The 25794-nt window shown below is 59.4% G+C and overlaps 1 protein-coding gene across 9 annotated transcripts in view; it reads right to left on the bottom strand.

Annotated features, from left to right (window-relative positions):
• Positions 1 to 10151: 10151 nt before the first annotated feature.
• The window catches only part of EEFSEC (eukaryotic elongation factor, selenocysteine-tRNA specific), a 265603-nt gene continuing 249960 nt past the window's right edge, over positions 10152 to 25794 (bottom strand). For 7 of the 9 annotated variants that reach the window (XM_077857608.1, XM_077857602.1, XM_077857604.1 and 4 more), the window contains one exon: positions 10152 to 10620. In XM_077857608.1, coding sequence (XP_077713734.1) covers positions 10461 to 10620 — 160 coding nt within the window. In that variant the 3' untranslated portion in view covers positions 10152 to 10460. Of the gene's footprint in view, positions 10621 to 20762; positions 20939 to 25794 lie in introns of all 9 variants that reach the window. The other 2 variants (XM_077857603.1, XM_077857611.1) reach the window with 2 other exon arrangements.

Genomic DNA, 25794 nt, shown 5'->3' with positions numbered 1-25794 from the left:
CACACCTGCACACAGAGTCACCAAAAACCACGTATGCAGCTCCACGGGCACCGTGAGTGAGACTTGCCCACACGTCTGCATCATCCACCTAGGCCTTGACATCATCCACAGGCCTTGTTGCAGCTGGGTCCTGACACGGGATCACACTCACCTGAACAGGTGTCCCGTGCCAACACACGCATGCACCTGCAGGCTTCTGCATGGGTGCCCAGACTTGCGTCTGCTCCGGTTCCTGTGCACATTCCATTGTGCAGAGGTCCCTATGTACCCTGGTCCACTCAGGACGGTCCCCGTTGCCAGGCCGGGACCCACACCAGCTGGCCCTGCAGACCCTCCTGCACACGCCCCTTTGGGGTCCAGCAGGCCTCCTCTGGAGCTCAGCCCCTGCTCAAATCCTGCTCTACACTATGACCATATTTGCTCAGGGATCTGTGGTCTTAACCAGAAGCTTCTATGGTGCACTTACCATGTCTGCCTGGGGGGCGGAGGGGAGGAGAGACGGGCTGCGGGCCAGTGCTGGGAGGAGGGCCTCGGTTGGGGGTGTCTGACTCCATTTCTGTCACCTCTGCCTCCAGCTTAGGACCTTCCCCTGTGGTCCTGGGGGCTCCCCGTGCCCTCGAGCCCTGAGGACCAGTCCTGAGTGCACTTAGGTCCCCGTGCAAGGCCTGCGTCAGCCAAGGATGCATTGTGCATTCTCCAAACAGATTCAGCCTGCACGTGTGGGGCACCTGCTGTGTGCCAGGCTCTGTTCACCAGACATGGCCATGGGGCAGAGACCAGCCCGTGCTGCCAGGAGCCTCGTGCTCTTGTCAGGGAGCCCTGCGAGAAACAGGGAGCCAGGGGGGAACAGCTCCACAGGTAGCTAAACTAGGGGCGGGGAACACCTCTCACAGGGAGGTCAGGGGTCCCTTGTGAGGTGACACCTGGGTGGAGAGAAGGAGCCACCAGGGCAAGGGCGGGCAGAAGGGGTGCCTGGCAGACAAGACAGGTGGGCCTGAGGCCCGAGAGGCCTGCGCGGGGTGACAGCAGCCTGGGAGGGGCCGTGGAGGGTTAAGGAGGGAGAGGAGGGACAAGGTGGGAGGGCCCCGCCCCACTTCCTGCAGGGCTGCAAGTACTGGGGAGGGGAGCAGCTCTGACTGGCAGGCAGCGGACAGCCCCGGGGGGTTGGGGTGTTGGAGAGCTCGTGATGGCCCCCTGGCCCTGGGAGACCAACTCCCCAGGAGGAGACCCGACTCTCCGAGCCCCTGCTGCCCCGCACGGTGACTCCCGATGACACCTGTCCCTCCCTCCCTCTCCTGCTGGTGTTTCCTGGGACCATCCCCCAGTGAACCACCCCCCGAAGGCCAAGGTCACTGTGCGGCCTGTAGGCCAGGCCAGCGTGGCCAGAAACAGTAAGAACAGCAGTGAGGGGACCAGCTCCAGGGGGTGTGCTCCCGGCCAGGCCCCATGGAGGCCCCATGGACTAACCCATTCAGTCCCCAGTGGCCACAAGCACGAGTGAGGGGCACCTGGCATGTGGGCTAGGTGCTATGCCATGTGCTGGGGATGGCAATGAACAAACCCACAGAAACTTCCGTCTCTGGAGCTCACGTTCATGCGGAAGAGTGGACAAGTAAGGTGAATCAGCAAGATATTGGGTGCGTGAAATCATCAGTAGGGAGAACACTAAAGCAAGGAGGGATGGGGCATCTAGGGGTGACTCTTACTGGGTTACCCAGACAGGGCCTTGCTGAGCAGGGGGAGGGAGCAGGCTGACTGGCATCAGAGGGAACGGCAGGGGCAAAGGCCCTGTGGTGGGAGGCCAGGGGAGGGGAGCAGTGGGGGGTGGGGAGGGTCATAGGACAGTAGATCCAGGAGGTCATAGGCAGGTGTGTAGGCTTTACCCTGCAGGAGGTGGGGGCCCCGGGAGGGTTTTCCACAGGAGAGAGGCTTATGACAGGTACTCCGGCTGGTGCAGAAGCAGGCTGCAGGAGCTTGGGCAGAGCAGAGGCCAGTGAGAGGGGCTGGCATCTGTGTGAGCCACCAGGCTGGCATAGGTGAGGAGAGCCTGGCTCTGGGTGGATGCCGAAGCCGACTCCCACTGCCACGGAGGGTGCGAGCCAGGGGGCCACAGGGGCTGCTAGTGCCATCACCAGCTTTGGGATAGGAACACAAGTAACTCAAGGACACGGCTAGGAAGTGGCACAAATTGCTATTTTTATATGAAATCTGCATTGGAAAATGGTGGTGATAAACATTTGAAAAATGTGAGGGCCTATGGAACAGACAGGAGCCCGCGCCCTGCACTGCGGCATGTGCTCTGGCATGGCCAGGTCTCAGAGGGCGATGGGCAGCCCTGGGAATCCCTCCTGGTCCCCGGCTGATTTTCCCTGCACCCTGCTGGGCTCTGCTGAGGGAGGCAGGAAGAGCAGGCTGGAGGCACATCCCAGGGTAGGGGATGGTTGTCTGCAGTGCTGGGGAGGGTGGGGAGGAGGAGGGACCTGCCCAAGGCCCCGCCGAGATGGGATTACTGGCCATGGGAAAAGACCCCTAGAGGGGGCAGGACTGGGACTCACAGGGACACATGGGCATACATGGGCTCCTGTATGTCTGCAAGGGCCTGGGACCCAGGGCACGTCCCAGACTGGCAAGAGCCACTGCTGACTGATCCTGCCCACGTGCACGTTATGACTCATAAACAGAAACCCAACTGCAACATAACGAGAGGGGAAGCTTCAGGCACAGCTGGATCCAGGTGCTCAGCTGAGGCCTTCAGGAATCTTCCTCAGTGTAGATGTCAATCCTTTGTGGTATAAACTTCACTCCCTTCATGGTGACAGGATGGTGATAACAGCTTCAAGTTAATATCAACCAACTCAGCAACCCCAGCCGGAAGACAGGGCCTTATTCCTAAGGCCCAGAAAAAGAAACCAGTGAAATGTCCAGCCCTGCCACCCCTCGGATTTTGGAGGTGTGGAGCAGATTGGAGGAACCCTGCCCGGGGTCCTGGAACCACTGAGACCTGTGACCTGCTGAGGGACCACTCCCTCCCCGAGTCTGCCCCTTGCCCCACCGTGAAGTAAGAACAGCCCCAGGGCACAGAGAATAAGGACAACAAGAAGTAGGGATTGCCCGGGGCGGGGGGTGGGTGGGTTGGCAATGGCACCATCTGGGAAGGACGTGGGCCCTGGGTCCCTTCACACCTGGTGTCAAGAGGCTCCCAGGGGACCCTCTGGGCCAGAGCAGGAAGGGGGGCTGGGTGCGGGGCTAGAGGTCTCCCAGCCAGCAGAGCTCACTCCAGGGGCTGATGCTGCGCTCCCCAGAGGGCCTGACTAAACTACCCTCCCCCAGCACCCCTGAGCCAGGCCTTGGCCTCCAGGGGCCCAGATGGCTCCCTCCAGGCTGTTCTACCTTGGACATGTCACCTGGCCTGTCTGGGCCTCCATCAACTAGGGAAATGAGGGTGAGCATCCCCACCTCGTAGGGTGTCATGAGAGAAAGCATGTTGCACACCCGACCATGCCCACCTCACTCTGTAGCCACCCCAGCTTCCAGAACTCTTTTCTTGGCTGGATCGCCGCTCTGCTAGGGGCAAGCTGTGGTTGGAAGAATGAGCAGTAGGCGCGCAGGGTGGGATGGGCGCTCCGGGCAGGTGCATGGCAGGAGCAAAGGCATGGTGGAGGCAATAGGACGTGGTGCTGGGACCCCTGAAGGGAGCTGCCTCGGCTGCGGTGGGGGCGGTGAGCGGGCATGGGAGGCAAGGGCAGGAGGTCCTGCAGGGCCACCACAGGCGGCCCCCCACCTCCGGGTCAGGGTCCCCCGGCCACCGCCCTGTGTACAGCAGCGGCTGGGGTGCCTGGGGGGCACTGCCTCCCGGGACGACGGTGGGCTGGGCCCGGAGCAGCAGCCTCAGTATTTCCACCCGGGATGTGGGCACCCCCAGGACTAGGCCTCTTTCCACTACCTTCCGGCCACCGGGAGATGCTTGTCTGTTTTATCAGTGGCACCCCGTGACTCGGACAACCGTCTCTCCTTATCAGCAGCCCACCTGACTGTCGATAGGGGTGACAGTCACCCCACTGCCCGCGTGTTCGTGTGTGCACCCAGACCCTCAGCTCCCAGGGCCCTGCACCAGGACCAGCTATGCCCTGGGACCCAGGCTGGGCGTGTCATGAGTTGGCAGCGGCCATGTCCCCCACGGGGGCCGCTTCCCTGTGCTGGGAGGTGAGGCAGAGGACCAAATCCTTCCCCTGCCTCAGTGTCCCCTCTGTGAAGGAAGTCCGGGAAGCCGGGGTCCCTAAAGCTGCTTCTTGCCTTCTGCCCCAGCCAGAAGCCAGGGAGCAGCAGGGCCAGGACACCACCTCTGAGCCTGGCCCCCTGTTCCAGCACCAGGGTCCCGGCCATCGGCAGCCACCTGTGAGGGGAGCCCCAGTGCTGAGGCCAAGGCCTGGACCACGCAGGGACCCCCCGCGAGATGGAGCAGGGGCCACGCCGAGCCCAGATGTGCTTGGGCCACACCCGGGGAAGGCTGTGCAGCCAGGCTGCGGGGACGCCCGAAGGCCCGGTGGCCGGCGGGCTGTGGCCCCTCTGCCCTGCCAGATACCAAGAACCAGCGAGATGTCGCCGATTGGTGCTATCACCTGTGCCATCGTCCAGCCCCCCCTCTGATGAGGCGGTGAATTGCTTCACCTCACAGCATCCCCATTACACAACAGTCTTGCCTGGTGCTCGCCCTCGGCCGCCTGTGCCCAGAGGCGTCCGGCCCCCTGTGCCCCTGTGTTGGGACCTGCCTGAGGCCCTTGGCCAGCCACCCTCCCTCCCGGTTTTCCTCCTCCCTCCTCTGGCTGCTCTTTCGTCTTCCTTCTGGGCTCCCCTGTCCCCCGCCCCCTGCTCAAGGGCTGTGGAGGGCACACTCTGAGGTCCACACCCAGCTCCTCAAGGAGTCTTCCCCAAAGTGGCCCTGCTGCTGGTTCCCGGGTGGTGACCCCGCAGAGGCTGGCCAGGCATCCTGGGTCCCCTCCTCCCGGCTCCCTCACGCACCCAAGCAGTGCGGAGGCCAGCTCATTGCCAACCTGCCCCCTCCTCCCCATCTCTACTGAGTCCCCGCCCCAGCCCCTCACCTGGCCTCCTACGGCCCCCAGGTCCTGGCCAATGGCCTCATGCGGCCTTCCCCGCAGGGATCTGAGCAGGGCCCTTGTGATACTGGTGGAGGTGGAGGTCCTGGGTGTGGGTGAGGTTAGTGGCTCCACGATGACAGTCCAGGGGCAGCGTAAGGAACTGTCGTGGGAGGTCCTGCTTGGGTCGGGAGCTGGATGGGTCAGGTCTGGCTTCTGTGGCTTGGTCTGGACTCCAGTTATGGAACCCTTGGGAGACGTGGGCTTCTAAGGCTCCCCTTGGAGCTCTGGGGGAAGGCCTGGCTCCTGCACCCCACCTGGCCTGCCCCCCACCTGCCTTTCTAGATCGGAGCCCAGAGACTCTCAGAGCCCTGTTACCCTTGGAGGCAACGTAAAAGATGGGGTGAGGAGGGGCGTTCAGAGGGTGCAGTGTGGGGGACACAGAAGGGTGTAATCACGACTAGGGGCTAGTCGGTGGGGAGACACTGGGGTGGATGGTGCAGGGAGAAAGGACTCATGGAGAAGGTGACTTGAATTGCACTGGTGACCATAGCAGGCTAGGGCCACTGAGCTGCGCTCCCCAGCCGCTCCAACCACCCGCCCAGCAGGGTCTGTGCTCCCCTCCAGGCCTCCAGGTGTGGCAGGTGGGCCAAGGGAACTGGGCCAGAGAGAGGGATGTGGAGACCTGGAGACACAGGCGGTGCTGGAGGGAGCAGGGGACACGGGCAGGGAGGCAGGGTGTGTGTGTGGAGAGCACCCTCACTGGCCACCTTCTGGGGACAGGGAGCCATCAGGACCCACCCTGGGGAGGGAGCGTGGGTGCGCAGGAGAGCAGAGGCTTGGCCCTGCAGAACAGGATGGCCACAAGCCCTGTCTGCTGGGGACTGTGCTGGAAGCCTGGAGGCTGGGGGCTGAGTCCATGGGGTGACCCCAGAGGGCCCAGGCAGGTGGCTGAACCTGGCCCCTTACCCCAGCCTCCCCAGGTCAGCCTGGGCTCCCAGTTGGCCTTTATCTGGAGCCCCAGCTGTGGCCACGGGAAGTGGCCGTTTCTCTCCTCTGCTGTCTCCCTGCCAGACCCGGTGGCGATGATAACATGGGAGGGTGCGTGTGTGGGGTTGAGCAATATCTCGGGGGGAGGGGGGGGCGCACGGAGGTTCAGGGTGTGTGACCTCTGCTGAGGCACAGGGGTCAGGGCTCCCCAGCTGGGCTTAGGGGAGGGGGGACAGGGATGTGGGGCCCAGGCTGCCCCCAGCGCACCACATCCAGGGAGTGCTGGACTGGGACCCTGGGCTGGCCCACAGGAGGTGCTCCACAAATGTGGGCCTCTTCCCAAATCCATGCTTGTTACCAGCTTCCATCCCCCTACACGGAATCCCCAAACCTTCCCAGAACCCTCTTCTTCCTCCCAGCCTCAGCCTGCACGGCCCCCTCCCCTGCTCCTCCACCAGCCACAACCAAAACCAGCCCTGGGAGTCGCCCTGCGACCCTGTGGTCTCTGCCCCTGACCTTCAGCACAGGAGTGTCCAGAACCGGCATGAAGCTGGGGCCCGCGGGCTCTCTTGAAACCCCAATCTGATGCACTCTCTCCGCCTACACCCTTCCAGATGGCTGGCAGCAGCCTTCAAGGCCCCCACCCCCACCCCATGGGCCTCCACAGATACCCCCTTTACTTGCCCTGCCCCCAGCACTGGTGCTCAGCAAGGGAATGGGGCTCGGACAGACAGGGGTGCCCAGGGGTGGGGTCAGCTGCTCCCCAAGGGGGCATGAGCACCTTCCCCTTCCCCTCCCCCAGCTGCCACCGATGCTACCTGCAATCAAGACCCGGTGCTTGGCTGAGCTCCACTAATTAATGGCATGACTCTGTTATCAGCCAAGTGCTAATTACTCTTTTTAATCGGGGCTGCCTCTGTGGAGGCTCCTGGAGGCCCGCAGAGGCTGGGATGGGGGTGGGGGTGGGGGGCGGGGGGAGCCCGGGAGCCATGACCTCATCCCTCCTCACACAGGCCCTATCAAGTGCTCTCCTAGGGCCCCTCCTCCAGCTGTGCCCTCTGCTGGATGGCACCCCTCCTCCTCCTGGCGAACTCCTACTCTCCCTTCAAGACCTTGCCCGGGGGGCCCCTCAGTGCGGCCCCTTCTCACCCGTCATGGCCACGCAGGCAGGCTTGGCACTACTAGGAGCTGAGACGTTGTGAGCAGGACCGGCCTTGGTCTCCAGAAGGGGGCTTGGAAATGCTAAACCCCAGGTAAAGGCGGAGGAGGCAGGGAAGGCCTGAGGCCTGGATCAACCAGAGGGTGAGCTGGCAGTGAAGGGGCCTGGCTCAACTTGAGGGGGACTCTGGACCACGGAATGGCGGCACTGAGTCCCCTTCCCGTCCCACCAGGTCCTGGGGCCTGGGCCCCAGTGACTTGCAAGGCCTTGTGGCCCAAGAGACAAGCTGGCCCTGGACACACGTGTCACGCCCTGTACACCCACTGGACCCGATGCCCTCTCCCCTCCACTCCCACGCGCACACTGGAGGTCCTCGGCCGGCCGGACTGCCCTTGAGCCCACAGACACGCACACCCAGTACGGGCAGACAGACACCTGGAACACAGACGCACACACAGACACGGGCAGGGCAGGCCTGGGACAACAGAAGCTGCCCCTTCTCCTGCCCGGGGCCCCCAGGGCTTCCCGTTTACGAGACTTTATCTATCAAAAATATATTAACCCAGAAGCCTGTTTCCATCAGAGTCTCGATTCCAGGGACATTTCCAGATAAGCCTTATCTCATTGCTGGTGCATTAGCCCCGCCGGCCCGGGGCCTGCCAACCACGGCTGCCCCTCCTGCCCGGCCGGTGGCAGGACGCCTGCCCACGGCTCCATTCCGGGTGGGCAGTGGGGGGAGTCGAGCGGGGCATGGCTGCCCCCTGCCCCCCGCCCCACCCAGGCCAGCGCCCCGGAGACACTCTTTCCAAGGACACATCCAAGGGACGAGGCGGTCTCTGGAGCCCTCCGGAGCCTGGGTTCGGGTCCTGGCCCTGAGGTGACGGCTCGGGTCGGCTGTGCCCGTCGCTGCCCCTCCCACAGCTCCGAGGGAGGCGATGCTTCCCGGGCCACTCCCACACGTGGAGGCGGGGTGCGGCGGGCACGCGCTGCGGGGGTGCTCCGGCCTCCAGCCTGGCGGCGTCTCCCTCACGGGCCGGGCCCAGGGCGGCTCACGGGCACTCGGGCTTCCCCTGGTGCCAGCCTGACGGAGGCCCGTCCCCACAGGCCGGGGCCCTGAGGCTTTGGGAGTCACACAGCAGGCGGCTCCCCTGCCCGGAGTCCCTTCCTCCCGGGGGCCCGAGGGGCGCTGTGCGCAGGCGGCTGGGAGGCAGGGAGGAAGGTGCGGGGCACACGGGGCGGTCACGGACGTTCCGGCCGAATGGCTGGCGTGGCGCAGGGCTGGGCCCTGGGGCCGAGACCGTGCCTGCCGCTCCCACCTCGGGGCGTGGGCAGGGTGATGGGCTGCAGTGTGCCCCGTGCCCATGGAGCGGCTGCTGCGTTCTCGTATCACACACGGGGACACTGAGGCAGAGGTTGGGGGGCTTGTCCAAGCTCACACATCAGAGGGGCGGGCTGAACCCAGGCAGTGGCTGGAGTCCACCCTGTCTCCCCCTCCCCCATGATGTGGCCCCGGGGCTAGCTCCTGCTGAGTGAGCCCCCTCTATGCCTGCTGGGGGGTGCAGGGGCTCTGCTGGGGCACATGGCCCTTCATTTGGCGAGAGGAACAGTGATGTGCCCAAAGGCTCTCTCCATCTCAACTTGCTGGAACCTCCAGAGGAGGGGGTCAGCCTCACACCTCTCGGTCAGGGAGGACCCGGCCTGGCTGGGGGGTACCCAGCAGCTCTGGCCTCAATTCTCTACACACTGAGGAGGGAGGTTCCTCATCTAAGATGCAAGACCTGAGGCGATCTCAGCTCCTCCCAGCTGTGTCCACTCCAAAGGGCTGCGTAGCCATGGGAAGTGGCCAGCCTGGGACCCCTGCCCTGAAGCCCTCGCTGGGAGACCTAGCTCTCTGCCTCCCTGGTGTGATGGTCTGTAGGACAGCAGTGGGGGTGTGTCAGAGGGGCCCTGGAGCCTGGTCTGCAGACACATGGGGGCCAGGCAAGAAGTGCCCCTGCTGATACTGGAGGTGTCCCCTCGGGCGGTGGCAGTGAGGCTCCAAGAGGTGAAGGGACAGTTTGCTGGAAGCACCTAGCTTTCCCTGTACCCATCCCCTTCCAGTTCATTCCCACCCCAGGGGGAAGCGGGGACTGGGCCTGGACTCTTTCTGCCTACCCAGCCCTCGGCTGTCACTCTGGACTGCAAGCCCCGGCCCAGCCTCACGTCTGGGTCCCTGTGAGGGCCAGCCGCTCTCACACCCCCTTGAAGCACGAGGGGCTGTGTCCAGGCCTGGCACCTAGGACAGCACGTTCTGCATGCCACCTCCTTCCTCTCTGCCCTCAGCTCCAGGACTTAACCACTCCAAGTCCTTGGATGGCCACTGCCCCGTTAATATTTTTGATCCCACTTTTGCAAAGGCAGCCCCTGCATCTGTCTGGAGGTCAAATAAAGGAGTGTTTGGACATCTGTAGGATGTACAGATTCTCCATCATTCAGCTGGTTTTGCCACCTCACCCTTTTCTGAGTATACACAGCTCCGGCTGAGGGGTACAGCTGCCTGTGTGGCAGGGGTGAGGGGCGAGGGTAGGGCTTCTTGGGCTTTAGAGGGGGCGTGCTCCTGGTCCCTGCCCTCACCTCCACAGCTTGGGGAGGGTAGGCCCGACACCCAAGGCCGGACGCCTCCACCCCAGACGTAGGACCTACCTCCCACTTGCCTCTGCCCTGATGCCCTGGCTGGGCACTCGCGGCTCCCCAGCACTCCAGGGGTGCCCTTCCTGGCAGAGCTCTCGCTGGCCATGGCTGTCTAGAGAACCCCCTGGACTCAGGCCCCTGGGCTCTGGTCCCTCCCCTGAACCCTGCCGATTCCAGATACGCCCCTTGGGCACAGGCTGGCCTGCTCCCCGGTGAAGTCATAGAGTCCAGCAGACCAGGCCGGCACCATGGGACATTTATTTACAGCTGGGAAGTGCCAGGCCACCTGGGGCACGGTGTGGATGGGCCCTCATAGGGCTGCCAGCTCAGTGGCTGGAAACATTGGCCACCAGCCCGTGGGAGGGTGCCGGCACTGGTGCCGCTCCCACTGTAGCCCCGGGCTCCTTGCCAGGCCTGGGAGCCTGCGTCTGCAGGGTCATGGGGAGGGACATACTGCAAGAGGTCGAGGCACATCTGGGGCCTGGGCAAGGGATCCTGGGGGAGGTCACTGGGACACTCAGGGAGACTGGACCATGCGCTTGTGGGTGTCAAAGACATAACGCTTGAAAGACAGGCTGAGGGCCACGTGTTGTGCAGGCTCGGGCCGCTCGGCCACCTCCTCCTGCTTGGCTGCTTCCCCTCGGCCAGCTCGGCCCCGCTTCTTGAGGGTGGGCGTCAGGATCCTCTTGGACTCGGGGCCGAGGCCACCTGCAAGGCACAGGAGAGCCTGTTACTCCGTCCACTCACTGTCCTGCACGGGCACTCACTCCCATTGACTCATCTCCGAATCTCCTCACCGCAGCTCAGCAACACCCTCACACCCTCCTAGGCTGAGCCAGGACCCAGGTGCCATCCTGGGCTCACCCGCTTCTCCCCCCTCACCCGCTTCTCTCCCCCTCACCCGAGGCCTATGGTCCACTTTTACATCCCGGCCCCTACTCCACCGTGCTAGATTGTGTCAAAGGCCTGTCCAGCTTGGAGCTCAGCTCCCCATCTCTGTCTCCTGGGCCCCCGCCCACCATTCACTCTGCACTAGGGCTCCTATGGAGACCAGCCCCACACTTGGTGGCCCTGTCCCTCTCCTGCTGTTTCCCAGAACACTCATGTTAAAACATACACAGTGAAGCTTGACTTGGGGACTCCCTGGGGCTGGTGCTTCCCAATTGCCCCTGGAGACCCACTCTCTACTCCTCTGTATGCCGGGGAGGCTGACCTCTGCAGAGGGCATGTGGGCTCCTGTGCCCTCTGGCTTCTGGTTGGGTTCAGCCAATGAGAGCCCCAGTGGACAGATGGTGGGCAGAGAGAGCAGCTGGGATGTTGAGTCCTGCTCCCTAAGGCTGTCACTCCTGTTGGGGATCCTTCTCCCTGGGCTTTCATACATGCTGTCCCTCCAGCCCCAAGCAGGGTGGGAACAGCCCCCACTGCTTTCCACCATGTCTCACTGGCACCTTTATTTTTATTTTTTTTAATTATTTATTATTTTTTCTTAACTGGCACCTTTAAATGACAGCCTTCTGTCACTCCCTCCACCATGCACAGTATGCAGACTTCATATTCACCCTCTCCAGCCAAATGATTGAGTGGAAACCAGTTTCCTGTTGACACCCTAAGGCCAACCCCAACTCTTCCATTACGTTTGTGCTGTCCCTGCAGCCTGGAGGAGCACGTGACCATTCCTGGCTTCCCTGTTGTCACACATATCAGCCTCTGCATATGCTGTTCTCTCTGCCTGAACACCCTTCCCCACCTTGCCAGTGGAAGAAGTTCCACTCATCCTGGAGGACCAGGCTGCAATCCTTGAATATCAGGCTTTCTCTGGGGCTTGTCTTTATGAGGAAACTGCTTGGTAGCAGCATGGTGCAGCCTCTTTGTAGGCTGCTGGCCAGGGTGAGTGCTTGGCTGCTTCAAACATAGTGGTGGAGGCTCTGCCTCCCTCAAGGCTGTGACCAGGCCTCAGACTAGCTCTGCACCCTGAAAGGCTGCTCACAACCCTGCTGGGGGAACCTGGTGGGAGCAAGCTGGCAGGGCTGTAGCGCGGGTGAGCTGAGGGGGCAGTGAGACTTGCATGGGGCAAGGAGGCCCAGTGGGCAGCAATAACTACTGGGAGAGCTGGGAACACGGCATTCATTCCCTGATGAGGGGCAAGTAAGTGTGGAGATCCAATGATCTTGCCAAAAGAGGGACCTGGCAGGTCTGCATCCACCTACTTACTTCTATAATGCACAGAAGGACTGCACTGGACAGTGGACCTAGAAGCTGGGTGTCCAAAGTTGGTGGGAAGTTGGGGGGCAGGCACCAGGCAGGGGGCTTCCCTCCCAGCATGCCCTGCTACACCCCGGTCTACCAGCACCTCAGGGGCCTCCTCCTTTGCCCCACCCAGCTGGGTGCTAGCAGCTGTCTCCTTGAGAAGAGAAGCCAGACATGACACTCTGGTGTCAAGCTTTGCTTGACATGCCTCAACCAGGTGGGGAGCTCTGGGTGGCAGGGGCATGTGGATTATTCTTCTCAGACCAAGCACTTTTGCGTGTTTGCTGAAGCAGCCCCTTCATCTTACAGTTGAGGAAATGGAGCCCCAAAGAGGGCACGGACTCACTCCAGGCCCCACAGTGAGTCAGGAAGCACGAGGTTTTGAACTCTGGACTTGCACCTGATGGCAAATGCAGGTTACTGCCCCCCAGCCCATCACCTGGCGGGGGCCCACCTTTGGCTGGCTCTGGAAAACGGTTCTGCGGGGGAACACAGGCTGTGAGAGCGTCCCGGGTGTTTAGAAGCGTGACCAGCTGGCTGCTTTAAGGGACACTGTAGAGTCTGCCAGGGATAGCTCTGCTTCCTGTTAAGAGAGACTCAGTCTCCCTGTCCACAGGTAGGGGTGAGACTGCTGGCCTCTCAAAAACCCAGGAAGGTTGGGACCAGCAGCTGATGCGACAGGGCTCTGGGATACCAGGGGCCTGCAGGACCTTTACCGAGGGGAATCGTCCTCTGCCCGGGCAGCACGGTGTCTGGTGGCAAGCTCCACACCCAGCTGGTCTGTGCACCTCCTGGGAGGGGGCGTGGGAATGGCCCTGGGCCAGGGCCCCAAGCTAGCTCGAGGCCTGCAGGTATATGCCTCCCTCAATCGGCACCCCGGCCTTCCTTCTGCAAACAGAGAAGGTGGCTGGCACCAGACCCTGACAAATGGCATGGGCAGGCTGTCTCCCTCTGGTGCCAGGAGGTCTGATGGCTGCAGAGGTGCAGGGCTCCCCGGCGTCTGTGCTGGGCTGGGGAGACAGGCGTGGCCCAATCGGCGGTCCATCTCGCCCAGGCTGGCTCTCGTTACACACAGTGCATACCTCACAGGGCCCAAAGCAGGCAGAGCCAGAAAAATCTCTCTGGCACTGGTGAAGATGCGGCCATTTAATTGGTCTTCTGAGATGGTCAGTCTCATTTCCCTCTGCTCCATTTGGGGGTGGCCTGGACACAATGCCCAGAAAGCCTCCCCAATAGGTGAAGCTGTGGATTTGTGGCAAATGTCATTGGGAGCTGCTTTGTTAACAGTGGCCTTTCTCTCTTAGCCAGACAGCAGTTGGAGGGAAAGGAAGGGCAGTTCAGGATGCCGGTGGTCGGAGCTGTTGCCCACCCCAAGCTTCTCCCTACCTACCCCTGCATCGTTCCCTGGAAAACATTCACACAACACTCCTGGACTGTAGACAATGGAGGTGAATATGCAGATCACGGACTTTACGAGTCTGAGAAGGGGCAGGGAGGAAACAAGCCAGCAAGATAATTCAGATAGCCACCAAGACGATCAAGGAAACAAAACTGCTGTGTCACCAGGAGGGGAGGGCAGCCAGGTCGCATGTGCCCAGGGCAGGCTTTTCTGATGAAGAGCTCCAAACGGGAGCCAGATGACAGGGAGATCCTGGGCAAGGGTCTGCAAGCAAAGGGAGTCTGAGTGCCAAGTCTTGGAATGAGCATCACGATGCTTGAGTGCCGATGAGGACATGTGGCCACATGCTAGTAGGGCTGCAGGGTGACTGCAGCTTACCATGTCCATATAATGCATTCTGCGTACCATGCTCTTTGAGTACCCAAACCAGGGAGGGTCCCAGAGACCTCTGGGGACTCAGAGTGGTGAGGGAGGCCGCCAAATGCCAACTATCCATCTGCCTGGGACCCACCAGGACTCCTGACACTTCCTGTAGGCCTCAGGGACATCATCCTGTGCTTGTGGAGCTACCACCCTCTCTTTGGGGCCTGTCTCTGAAGCACCCCTTGGTAGGCCACATGGGTCAGGTACCCATGTGTGGCCCCATCTGGGATGGCCCCCGACGTGGGGAGTGTGTTTGGAGCCCCTGGACTCTGACTCCTGCATCGCTCTCCTCCTACCCGACCTGGCCTGTATTGCGTCTCTGAACCGTTCCCCTCACCCCAACACATCAGGTGCATTCCCACCTCGGCGCCTTGGCATTCACTGGTTCCTCTGCTGGAAGATCTGCCCCAGAAGTTCCAATGGCCCCCAGGTCCACCTCCTTCTAATCACTGTGCAAATGTCACCTCTTGGTGAGGCCTTCCTGATTACCTTCTCCCCTTCTGCCCTGACCCCTCCTACCCAGCTCTGTTTTTTTCCAATAGCTATGATTACCTCCCAACATAGCGCTGTAATTTCCTCTTTCTTCTGTCCTCTGCCCCTGCTAAAATACAGGTTCTACCACAGCAGGGATTTTGTCTCTCCGTGCACTGCTGGAAGCCCAGTACCTAGAGCGATCCCTGGCTCAGAGAGGGCCTCAAAGAATACCACCGAACGAATCAGCACTGGATAGGACCCTGCTGGACAAGCATTGGCTACTAAGCTCCCTCAATGGCACCGTGTGGACCCAGCCCCTTCCAGGGGTTCAGTCCTAACCAGGCACCTGAAGTTTGTCCACACAGATGTTGCCATGTACGCAGGCACTTAACCTTCACAGCACAGTGTGGAAGACACTGAGGCCTAGGCCAGTAACTGGCCCCAGGTCACATAGGTCTGGAGAGACAGAGCAGGACTTGTTGAGGCTACCCGGTTCCAAGGTCTGCGTGCATCATGGAGAAGGTACGTGGCCTATGAAGTTACAGGGGCACTGAGACCCCCAGGAGAGCAGTCAGGATAGGACTAGTGTGCATTTGCTGTGGCAAAATATTCTGGGAGATGAAATGACACCTGATAAGTGTTTATATAAAGACAAACTTACGAGTTAATTGAAAAAAACACCCCACAGGAATACAAATTGTTGGAAGAGTCCTGCTCTAACTCTGGGATGCATAAAGAAAAGGCTTTCAGAAGACTATCTGCTAGGCTGTCAGGGATCAGGAATAAGTCACACGCAATGCTTTCTTCCACCTACTTCTTTCTGTTTCCCAAGATTTCTACTGTGAACCTGGGCACTCACAGGCCGCGTACCAGGGGCCACTGGCATGACCTCCTGCACCCAGGCCCGAGCCCAGAGGAAGCGCAGTGCCACCCAGTGCACTCTGGCTGCTGAATGCATGGGCACACGGGGAAGCAGGGGGAGGGTAAGAGGACTGCAGAGGGCTGGGCAGGGGAGGAAGAGGCAGGTGGGGAGGAGCTGTCCCCCTGGGCCACGTCTGTCCCCACGTCCTGGTTAGGGCTCTCAGAGTTGCTGTGGGCCAGGAAGCTCACTGGCTCTCTAGGCCAGTGGTGTCATCTCTGCAGTGATCTGGCTCTGCCCGGTGAAGGGCAGGCAGAGCACAACCTCAGGCCATGCTTATGGCTCCCTGGCCACTGGAAGTCCTGGATTTCTGAGGCCACTGCTCTGTGAGGTGCAGTCACTGGGAGGCACAGGCTGAGGGCACTGCTCTCCACAACCTCCAGAGGGTCCCCCCTGCTCCCTGCCCTTGCTGCCCTGTCCTGGCATGGAAGGCCTCCGGGGCACTGCCGGGGGACCTCCTCCCTGGTCCTGCCCCCAGCTGTGGGGGAGATGCTCGGAGGCACATGTGGAACTCTGGACTGGGTGCCACCAACAGGATGAAGTCTGTCCTCTTACTTGGCATCTGAGACCTGGGTTATCCGTCGTGTACCTCCCTCTGCCCCTCAGCCTCTGTTTGCTTCCACTCCAAGCCAGGAGTCTGGAACGCTCTTCCGTGCCTTTCCTGTCTGGCCAGGCCTGCTCTGCCACAGTCTCCGTGGGAAGGCTTCCCTCATCTGCTTAGGCCAAGCAGGATTCCTCCTTGAACCTCACTTGGCATGATGTTTGCTTTCTGCACTCGTCTCCCTCATGGCCTGTAAGGGAGAGAGGGGTGTGCCCCTGCAGTGTTGGGCACGGGGCGTGGCAGGCAGGCCCAGGGAGGGTTCACGGGATGAAGGCAAAGGGAAGGAGCAGTCTCGCCCAGGTGCACAGGGCAGCAGGAGTAAGAGAAGAGCTCCTGCAGAGCCCATGCCTCCAGGACTAGGAAATACCTGTCTGTGAGCTGGTGGCCCATGGGGAAGCTCAGGCTCAGATGGCAGGCCCTGGGCCCCCATGACCTGGAGCCTGGCTCCCTACCTTGTACGGTGGGCACAGAGTTAAATGTGCTCCATGTGTGAGGTTCACATGGTGGCCATGATTCCACTGGGCCTCAGCAGATATCTCTGCTCCTTCCCAAATCTCAGGATTCTTGTGGCTCGGCTGCCCTGCTCCGTTCCCCAACACGCCAGGCCCAGGACATGGTGGGGGTGGGCCGATGTGACCCCAGGGTGACGCTGCTCGCCGTGGCTTTCCTTGGGGACACTCTCCCAGGGCCGGGCTGGCCTTTCTCACCGAGTGCCAGCTCCACACAAAGGCACAGTGGGCTGGAGGCTGCTGGGTCTTGGCTTGGGCCAGGGGTAATCAGGGAAGAATGCGAGAAGCACAACTGTTTCCCAAGCCCTGGCCGCGGGTGCCGCCCTGACATAGCCATCAAAGGCCGGCAAATTGCCTCCAATTGCTGGCGTCGCTTTCATGTTGGGGGCCAGACTGAAGAGGGGCCTCCACGCTGGTGGGCGGCTTGCACCCCCCAGTGGGAACTGAGCCCATGCGAGCAGCTTGGGGTCACTGGCCCCCTTGGTTGGCCCCATGGGGCTGTAGCCAAATCCAGTCACTCCAGCTTCCCCTCCTGGAACAAGCAGCTTTGGAAGGAGCCGAAATGACAGGGCAGAAAGAGAGCTGGGGCAGGGGGCAGGGGACCTTTTTGGGGTCAGTATCCTGGTGATGACGGATGGGCTGGGGAGCCCCGAGGGACATGCCTGGTGGCTGAGCTGGGCTGACATATGGGGTAGCCGGGATGGATGGCCATGGAGGGCCTCAAATCCAGCCGGTCCCTGAGTCTAGACTGGATGCTTGGCCTGTGAGCAGCTTGAGGGGCTGCCCACAGGAGGGACCTCTGTCGGCGAGGCCGAGGTCCCTCAACTGCCATGCTGGGTGGGCTGCAGTGTCAAACTTCACCCAAAGAAAGTGGCCTCTGCCTGCCCGCCCTGTTCAAGAAGCTGCCTCGTGTATGTAGGTCATGGGAGGTATCGGTGGCACAGCGCCTGGCAAGGCCTCTGTAGTGGCTATTGTGGCGGCCTGTGTAGGACATGCCGCTGAGGGGAAGGCTGGAAGTCAGTCTGGCCAGGAGGGGTTGGGGGGGCAGAAATGGGAGGCAGACTCATCTGCGGCAGAGGTGGCCCTGACACAAGGCAGTAGGGCCCCATCTGGGCTGTTTGCACAGGGCTGTTGTTGGCACCCCGTCCTGCAGGTATATTGAGGTGCGAGGACTTGCCCACAGACCCGCAGTAGTTGGTGGTACAGCTGAGATTTGAACCCAGATCCCTCTGCAGGCCAGTGGCCCAGGGCTGTGTGGGCCCTGTACAAGCTTTGCTCTGACAGCGCCAGGGGAGAGGAGAGGCCCAAATAGGGCAGGCAATCTGGTATTAGCACAAGGCCCAGAGGCGAGCTGGCATTTGGAGGGAGTTGCATGTTAGGGAGAGCCCGGCTGGCAATAGGAGCCAGTGGGAGCACTGTGGGTGGAGAGAGGCGAGAATGGCCTGGGGGGACAGCCCGTGGGGACACCAGTCAGCTGGCTCCCTTTGTCGAGGCCCCTGACCTCATCCGTGAGAGGTGCCGGTGACCATGCTTGCTACCATGCTACCTTGCTACCATGTCTTTGTCAGCCTTGGTTCTCTGCATTTATCCTTGGGAGTGCACGTCTTTAACGTGTTGACTAAGGCTGGGAAAGCTGCCTGGTTTTCTCTCCTTTCTCGTCCTGCTATGGAGCCCGTATGTAAACAAAGATGCAATTTGCTTTAAAAAGATAAGGTGATTAAGTTTTTATCAGACATGTACTCTGCTGTCCCTGCAACAAAGGGAATTAGGGGAAGGCGGGCGACACAACAGGCCCTTTATTGGAATCGCGCTCTTTCTGAGGCTCTCGAGCGCACACTCGATGGGCTCCATGCGGCCCCTTTGATTGGGTGGAGGCGAGGCAACGGGCGCCCGCACCCCCATTTTGATGTCTTAATGTTGCCTAATTCCTCCTTTAATTTATATTAAGCTTCTTAGCAGCAATGATGAATTCTTCAAAAACAAAAAAGGACCCTTTGCACAAATCTTTCCCACACCGTGTAAATTGAAATTATAATGTAGTCAAGCCTTTGGAGATTGGGGGTGCGTGGGGAGGGAAAACTAGTGCATTCTGTGGAAGGAAGGATTTTGTTTTAAGGCAAAAACAAAACCATTCTGAAAAAGGAAATGACTTGGTTTCAAGAATTGGAGGCTCAATTATTAGAGGGGCAGGCAGCCCAGGTGGAGAAAAGTTTGCCGTCACACAGGACATTGCGGGTGCAGCTGGTGTGGGGCTGGGGGCCCAATATTCTGAACTACCCAACCCCATCCCATTGCTCACAGGGGCGGCCCACTGCTGCCATGATACCTGCCCACCAGGGGCGGGGCCTCATCTCTCTAAAGTGGCTGTGGGGTGGGGGCGGGGGCACTGAGGCTTGCAGTCCCAGCACCCAGGGGCTCTACATCCCACCCAGGTCATTCCTAGTGTGCAACCCAGAAGCTCAGGCAGGGCTCAAACCCTTGCTTGAGTATGCACAGCCCCCAGTGGGGAGCCCACCTGGCATCTCTGATGGCTGGCCCATTCGCTCAGTGCTCCCCTGGGCCCTGTGGGAGCAGGTTGCTGGCACTGGGGCCTCAGGTGCTGGCCTTCTGGCATGAGCCGCCAGGCTGCTCTCCTGCCAGCTCCTTCTTCTGATCTGTTCTTGGGTCTCTTGCCAAAGAGATTTTTTCCAGAACAAAAACCTCATCATCTCTCCCAGCTCAAAATCTTCAGCCATTCTTCAGGCAGGTGTCCAAATTCCTCTAGCCAGCTCCTCCCCAACTACCTCCTGCAGACCCTGTGTGTCCTCAACCTCCACCACTTACCCCTACACAGCCCCCCACCTATTCACAGGGCCTCACCACTCACCTCTGCACAGGGTCCCAACACTCACCCCTGTGAAGGGTCCCCCACTCACCCTGCCCTGGCTCTGTACTGGTGCTCCTTCATCTTGGGGTGACCCACAACACTTGTGTACCTGGCAAACCTCATTCCTTCGGTTTCTCAGCAGAAGGCTTAACATCTTGGCTTGGCCTTTTATGATGTCTTCCAGGCCTCCAGCCTCCAAGGAGACCATGGGGTTACACACTGCCTCATGTCCAGATCCCGAGTCCTCGGGGGACAAGGTGCAGTCTATAAACACTGGCCAGAAGCTCCAGGAAGAGGCACTACTGGTAACTGCCTCATCTACCGATGGGCTGGACCCTGACAGCTGGCTCTCTCCCAAGGGTGACCTCCCAGGAGGTCAGAGCTTACCCACCTGTCCATCTGACTCCTAATCACCTTCCCACTGCTGGGCAGTCCAGTCAGGCCCTGTCAATCCACAGGAGGCTTGGGGAGCAGGAGGCTGGCCAACTGCTAGCTGGGCTGATGGAGGCAGGAATGCACTGGCCCTCTTCTCCCAATATGTCGTTGTCTGCCTAGCTCTAGAGGCCTGCTCCTCAGCACCCAGGGGACCTGGACCCCAGTCCCAGTACCTAGGCTCACGCTCCCCACCAGCACAGGCAGTACAACTACGTGGGAGGGGACCTGATGGTTCAGAGGGAATTGCCCAAGTGCTCCATGAGGGGTGTGCCAGACATGGGCAGGGGGTGGTGCTGGTGACTGCAACCTGGGGATGGAGCTGCCTCTGAATGGCAGTTTCCAGGATAGGAACCTGGACAGTAGTGTTCCCAGAGACTCCTTCTGGCTGTCCCTCTAGGCTGAGGTTTGATGAAGTGTCTAGGTGGGGAAGGCTGGCTGGACCTTAGGGCCTGGGTTGGCTGGATCCCTATTGTGCTCCAGGGGGAACAGGGCTGAGGCAGGCTACATAGGCCAGTAGCAAGCTGGGTAGGGGACTTGCTAGGTCACTCAGCCTCCACTTCTGCCACCACTGTCATAGGACACTGCTTAGCTAGTATTCTCAACACACACCCAGTCAGGTGGGTTCATATAGCATCCCATTCCAGCTTCCAGACATCCTCTAAGCTACTTTCCAGGCAGGGGAGGTGACCACCCAAGGTCACACAGCTGTTAAATGGGGAGTAGCTCTTTGCATTCAAGCCTGTGGCTTTACAAAGCTGTCTGCCTTACTGCAGGCCTGAGAGTCTGGCACTTGGCCTGGCCACCCCAGGGTCCTGCTGCTCCTCACTGGGAACAAAGCAGCAGGATGGCAACACCATGGGCAGGGGGCACGTAAAGGGCTGAGGCTACTGTCTCTGAGGGTGGGGAGGAGATGGCAAAAGGCAAGGGCACTGGCATGACCGGGGACCACACTAACTTGGGCAGCAGCCACCTCTCACCTGGCACCTCCCAGGCTGGGGCAATGTGGGCTGGGCTAGGTGAGGAACTTGTCTCCAGAGACTTCCAGGGATGAACACCTCACGTGTCTCTATGTTCTGGGTTCCATCGGGGGACTGCCGGAACTTGGCCATGCCTTGACAGATGCTGAGAGTGGCCACAATGGCAGAGAAGGGGTCTGAAGGAGAAAGACCATCTTGTGTGAGGCAGGCCTAGCCTGAATTGCCCCAAAGACAGGTACCAGCCAGTTCTCAATAATCACGAAAAGAACACCAATGGTAATCCTAGCTAGCATTCACTGTGCCTTCGTCACATGCCAGGCCCTATTCAGAGTGCTCTATACACACTGCCCTTCCATTCCTAAATTGCTCCCTGGGTGTTGATTCTATTTACACACAAGGAAACAGGCACAGAGAGAGCAGAGCCAGTACGTCTCCAACATCACACAGTGAAGATGTGGTAGGCTGAGCTCAAACCTGCAGTCTGGGTTCAGAGCTGGACTCCCCTCTGCTGCACCACATCCTGGTGCCCATGGGGCTACTCTCAGGCACTGGGCCTGCCCCCATGTGACCTCTGTCATGGATGTACATGAGCTCACTTCCCTGACTATGACTCTGAGGATAGAGATTAGATCCCAGAGCCTGGCACAGTGTCTGGTCAGGGAAGCATCAGAAAAGCACTTTTCCATGCCTTAACCTGTACAAAGAAGGCACCATATCCACTCCATCATTCAGGGAAACTGGGGCCCAGGGATCCAAAATAATTCACCCAAGGTCACACGGCTAGTGGCAAACAAGTGATCATACATCCTCATTACTACTTGGATCCCAAGTTCTTTTCCAGGTAGTTGGAGGAAGAGTCACCTTCCTTCTTTCAGACGGTACTGCAGAGTGCCACCTTTGTGCTGGTACCGACGGTAAGCCTGACTTTGCCAATGATGTGCACACGTATATGCATGCACACATGCGTGTACACACATGTCTCTGGACTGAGAGACCCCTGGAGGGCAGGATCCATTCCTTCTGTGGGTTCTGTATAGCTCCCAGAACACAATGGCTACTGAGACAGGTAATCATCAGAGGACAGTGACCAGGCCAAGGAGCTTTCCTGGAGACAGGCCTCAGTGAGGGCTGGGCAGGCAGGGGAGGGTGGGGGATGGTTGACAGAGCTCTGAGCCCTTGGTCCAGGTCTGGATACCAGGCCGTGTGACATGGTGGCCTTATTGCCCTGCTCTGAGTTTTGGCGTCTTCCTCAGTCAGGATGAGGGATGACGGGAGTAGGGCCTACAGCAGGAGCTGCCTCTAGGGCACCAACTTCTGCTCCTGGACTTTCCCCAACCTGCCCCTCCGTGCAAAGGCCAGGATTTGCCCCTCCTGCAGGTGCCCGCCTCCATGGACAGCCCCTTGGCCAGCAGTGGGGGAGGAGCACGGTCCCTGGTGGCCCCCCGCAGAGACTGTCCCCACCACTGCCACCAAGGGAGCTGAATTTTAATACTCCAAACACTCACTCCCTAAATGTGTACACTCTTTAACAGCAGTTAATCTTCAATTAAAATACCTAGAGCAGAAACTAAGATAACTGGTTTAAAAGGTAGAGCTTATTGACAATAAAAGTCTTCTTCATATTGCTTTTCTTTAAAAAAAATTCCACATATTAAAAATGTCATTTTTATGACTTGGGAAAAAAAAAAAAACCTCATCCAGAATAATGAAGGCGAACAAAGGCCTGGGGAGCAGTCATCTTCCAGGGGCCATATGTGGCGTCCTGATTACTGTATCATCCCTGTTTCCAAAGTGGAAGGAGAGGCGGGTGGGCAGGCCCCGGGGCTGGCTGTCCTCTCCGGCTGACAAGGAAGCTGAGCTTCAGTGGTCCCTCTCTGATGGTTTACCCCCTCCCTGACCTGTGAAGACTACAGCTGGGATTAGCACAGGGGTCCCCACCACTTCACACAGACATGCCCTCACAGGCAGATCCCAGGCTTGGTTAGTGGCTCTCAGGCTCATAGGGGTTGGTATGTGCATGGGGTAACCCACCCACCTGGCATGCCAACACCCAGCATGCCCTCTGAGGCTGGCTGTACCATTACTGCATGCACACAATATCCATTTGACCTCTGTCTGCCGTGTGCACCAGGCACCAGAACCTAGGTTGGCTCCTACCACTTCCACCCCCGTGCCCACACAACATGGTGTTGCCCAGCACAATGCCTGGCACAGAAGAGGTGCCTGCAAGTGGCATCATACCTTCTCACCTCGTCCTGGTCCTTCTCCCACTGTATTTTACACTACAACTGCCTCTGGATCACTGGCCATCCCTACCAGCCCTGGGGTGCTCTTGTAGGCATGATAGGGATGTGGCTTCCTTCCTCTGGTTCCATGCTACCCCATATAGCTGCTGACAGGCTGGTGCAGACCCTTGTCCACTGGGTTGTTCTTCTTCTTCCAAAACACTGTCTGTGGCTCTGCTCTGGTTAGGATTTAATCACTTTGTGGCCACACGGCTCAGGTCCTTCATCATGGCCTCATGGGGTTACTGTACATAGGGGAGGCCACCCCTGAGTCTGGAGGAGTATACAGGCTTTGGCTTGGAGAATCTCCAACCAGGTGTTCCTCCACTCTCAGGAGTCTGGGTTGCATGGGGCCGGGGAAGACTGGCCCAGGGTTGGGCACAGTGCCGATGGATCTGAGCTGGTATCCATGGGTGTCTCTGTGCCAGCATGAACACGAGGGGTTCTTGTCTGGGAAGTGCAGCATGTGTATCAAAGAATAGCTGTCATCATGGCCCATTTTCCAGGCTTGGCCCTGGTACCACAGCCAGCCATAGGAAGGTCACTGGGTTGGGAGGTGTGGGCTCTGCAGGGTACTTGGGAGATGGCCCCATAAATCTCAGTTTCCATGTCTGTGAAGCGGGTCAAACAGCCCTCTATTCTAGCAGGGAGTGGGGAACAGCCCCTTAGAGAGGCAGTGAGAGAGAGCCGTGGAGAGAGCTGGGCATGGGAAAAGGCCCTGCAGATGCACTCTGCCTTCCCCAGCCCTGGAAATGATGCCTTCTTCCTCTTTGTTTTTTCAAATAAAGTTTGTGCAAGCCTTAAATGTCAGACACCTGTGCTACTGGTACTGAGGAGTGAGGTGCCGCACACTGCTCTGTGTATGTGGAATTCACGTCTGCCACATGCATGGTCCTATGTGGGTGTGATGGTAGGGGCTGAGGTGGCCTGAGCTTCGCTCAGAGGAAGCCCCTATCCTCTAAAGACCATGACAGGCCACGAGAAACCCAGGGGACAAGGTGACACGAGTGCTAGCAGAGCCCCAGGGGAGAGAGGATGGACTCACCACCCCCTTCTTGGATCATGGTGGTCCTACACCAGCCAGGGGCACTCAGAGCCCTGCAGAGAGTGAGCCTGGACCAGGTACCCACAGCATCCTGTGTCACCCTCCAACTAGTCAGGGGGTACAGGTGTGGTCACCAGTGTGGCTGGGGTGACAAAGGTCAAACGGAATGGTCCAGGAGCGGAGAGAGTTGAGGGGGCCTTGGTTACCTTGCCCGGCTCTGCACAAAGCCCACAGCCATACTGGCTGGGGCACAGAGCTGGGCAAGGTTGTAGGGCATCAGGCATAGAGCCTAGCATCTCAAAGTTGGAGGCACTTTTGGGGGTCACCTGGGGAGGCCATGCCAACCCAGGAGGGGTGGGGGCTCTTCTGCCTCTTGGGCAGATGGAGAAAGCTGGTGCCGAGAGATCACCACAGCTCGGGGCTGCAAACCTTCATTTCTGGTCTTTTGGAAGCAACGAGCACATCAGCAGCCACTGTCTTTGGAGATCAGAAGTTCAGGAGTTTGCCTCAGATGTGCAGCCTGTTCATTCATTTCTTCGATCATATCTACTGAGTGCCTACTCTGTGTCAGGCCCTGCCCTGGGTACTGGGCCTGACACAGCTTACACTGAAGTGAGGAGACAGGCCACTCAACCACAGGAAAATAGTGGGCATCAGTGGTGATGGTGCCTCCAGAAACGCAGGGAGCTCTGCTGCTTTATAGACGGGGCCAGCTATCTCTCTGGGGCCCAGCCACTGGAGCCAAATGAACAGACATGCTGGTCAGGTTTCTGAATTTGACAGAAGGTCTTCACATACCACTCTTGCTTCTCCGGTGGTCAAAGTCTAATCCTTTTAATGTCCCCAAGTGCAGAGACAAGGAAGCAAAAGGTCCCAGAGGTCCCTCCGTGTCTGAAATGAGTGACCAGGATATCTTTGTGCTACCAAGCCAATCCTGCTGCTCTCCTGCCCCTGATTGTCACAGACACCCCTCACCTCGGCGCGAAATCAAATCAAAACTGCACATGCTCCCACAGAGGCTGCAGGCCCCTCACTCTGGCTCTAGCCTAGCAGGAGTTTTCCACACGCACACACGTACGCATGCCATGGGCTCCATGGTGCTCGATCCTAGACCATCCCTCCTTCTCATACCTACCTCTCCTACCATACCCCCTCCATAGAATAGGGCAAGTGGGAGAAGGAATAAAGGCAAGTGAAAGGCCTCCACATAATAGCATCATTTGCACACCTGAGCCCGGAATGGCCCACCCATCTTTTTCACTGGGCAGAAGTTCAGGCCCCTGTGCTGAACAAGCCCCACGCATTGGTGTTAATCAAGACCTTGAATTGCCAAAGCAACATAAACTATATATGAGTTCTCTGAGGAGGCAGAGGAGCCCCCGCCCCACATTTTCATGAGGGAACTCACTCTCACAAGAGGTGGGTAGCTGTGAGGATATGAAGGAAATTGAGGCCAGAGCCTTCTACTTTAAAATGCAGTTATTTGGGGGCAGTAGACCTATTGTGCTTGGCTTCCCTGTCTCTAGGACCCAAATCCAGGTTTTCAGCACCTTGCTTGTGCCCACACACTGAGCCACCCTACCCACCTGACTCTCAGCTTCAGCTGTTTGAGCAACCGGCCAGCAACATGGAAAAGAGGGTGGGATTGGATCTGCGTGAGCTGAGGCCTGATCATGAGCATATTACGTGCTTACTCTCAAGG

Source organism: Canis aureus, chromosome 19 (assembly GCF_053574225.1).
Source record: "Canis aureus isolate CA01 chromosome 19, VMU_Caureus_v.1.0, whole genome shotgun sequence".
NCBI classification, from domain to species: Eukaryota; Metazoa; Chordata; class Mammalia; order Carnivora; family Canidae; genus Canis; species Canis aureus.
The sequence above is the reverse complement of the archived record's forward strand: the minus strand, read 5'-3'. Positions and strand labels throughout refer to the sequence as shown.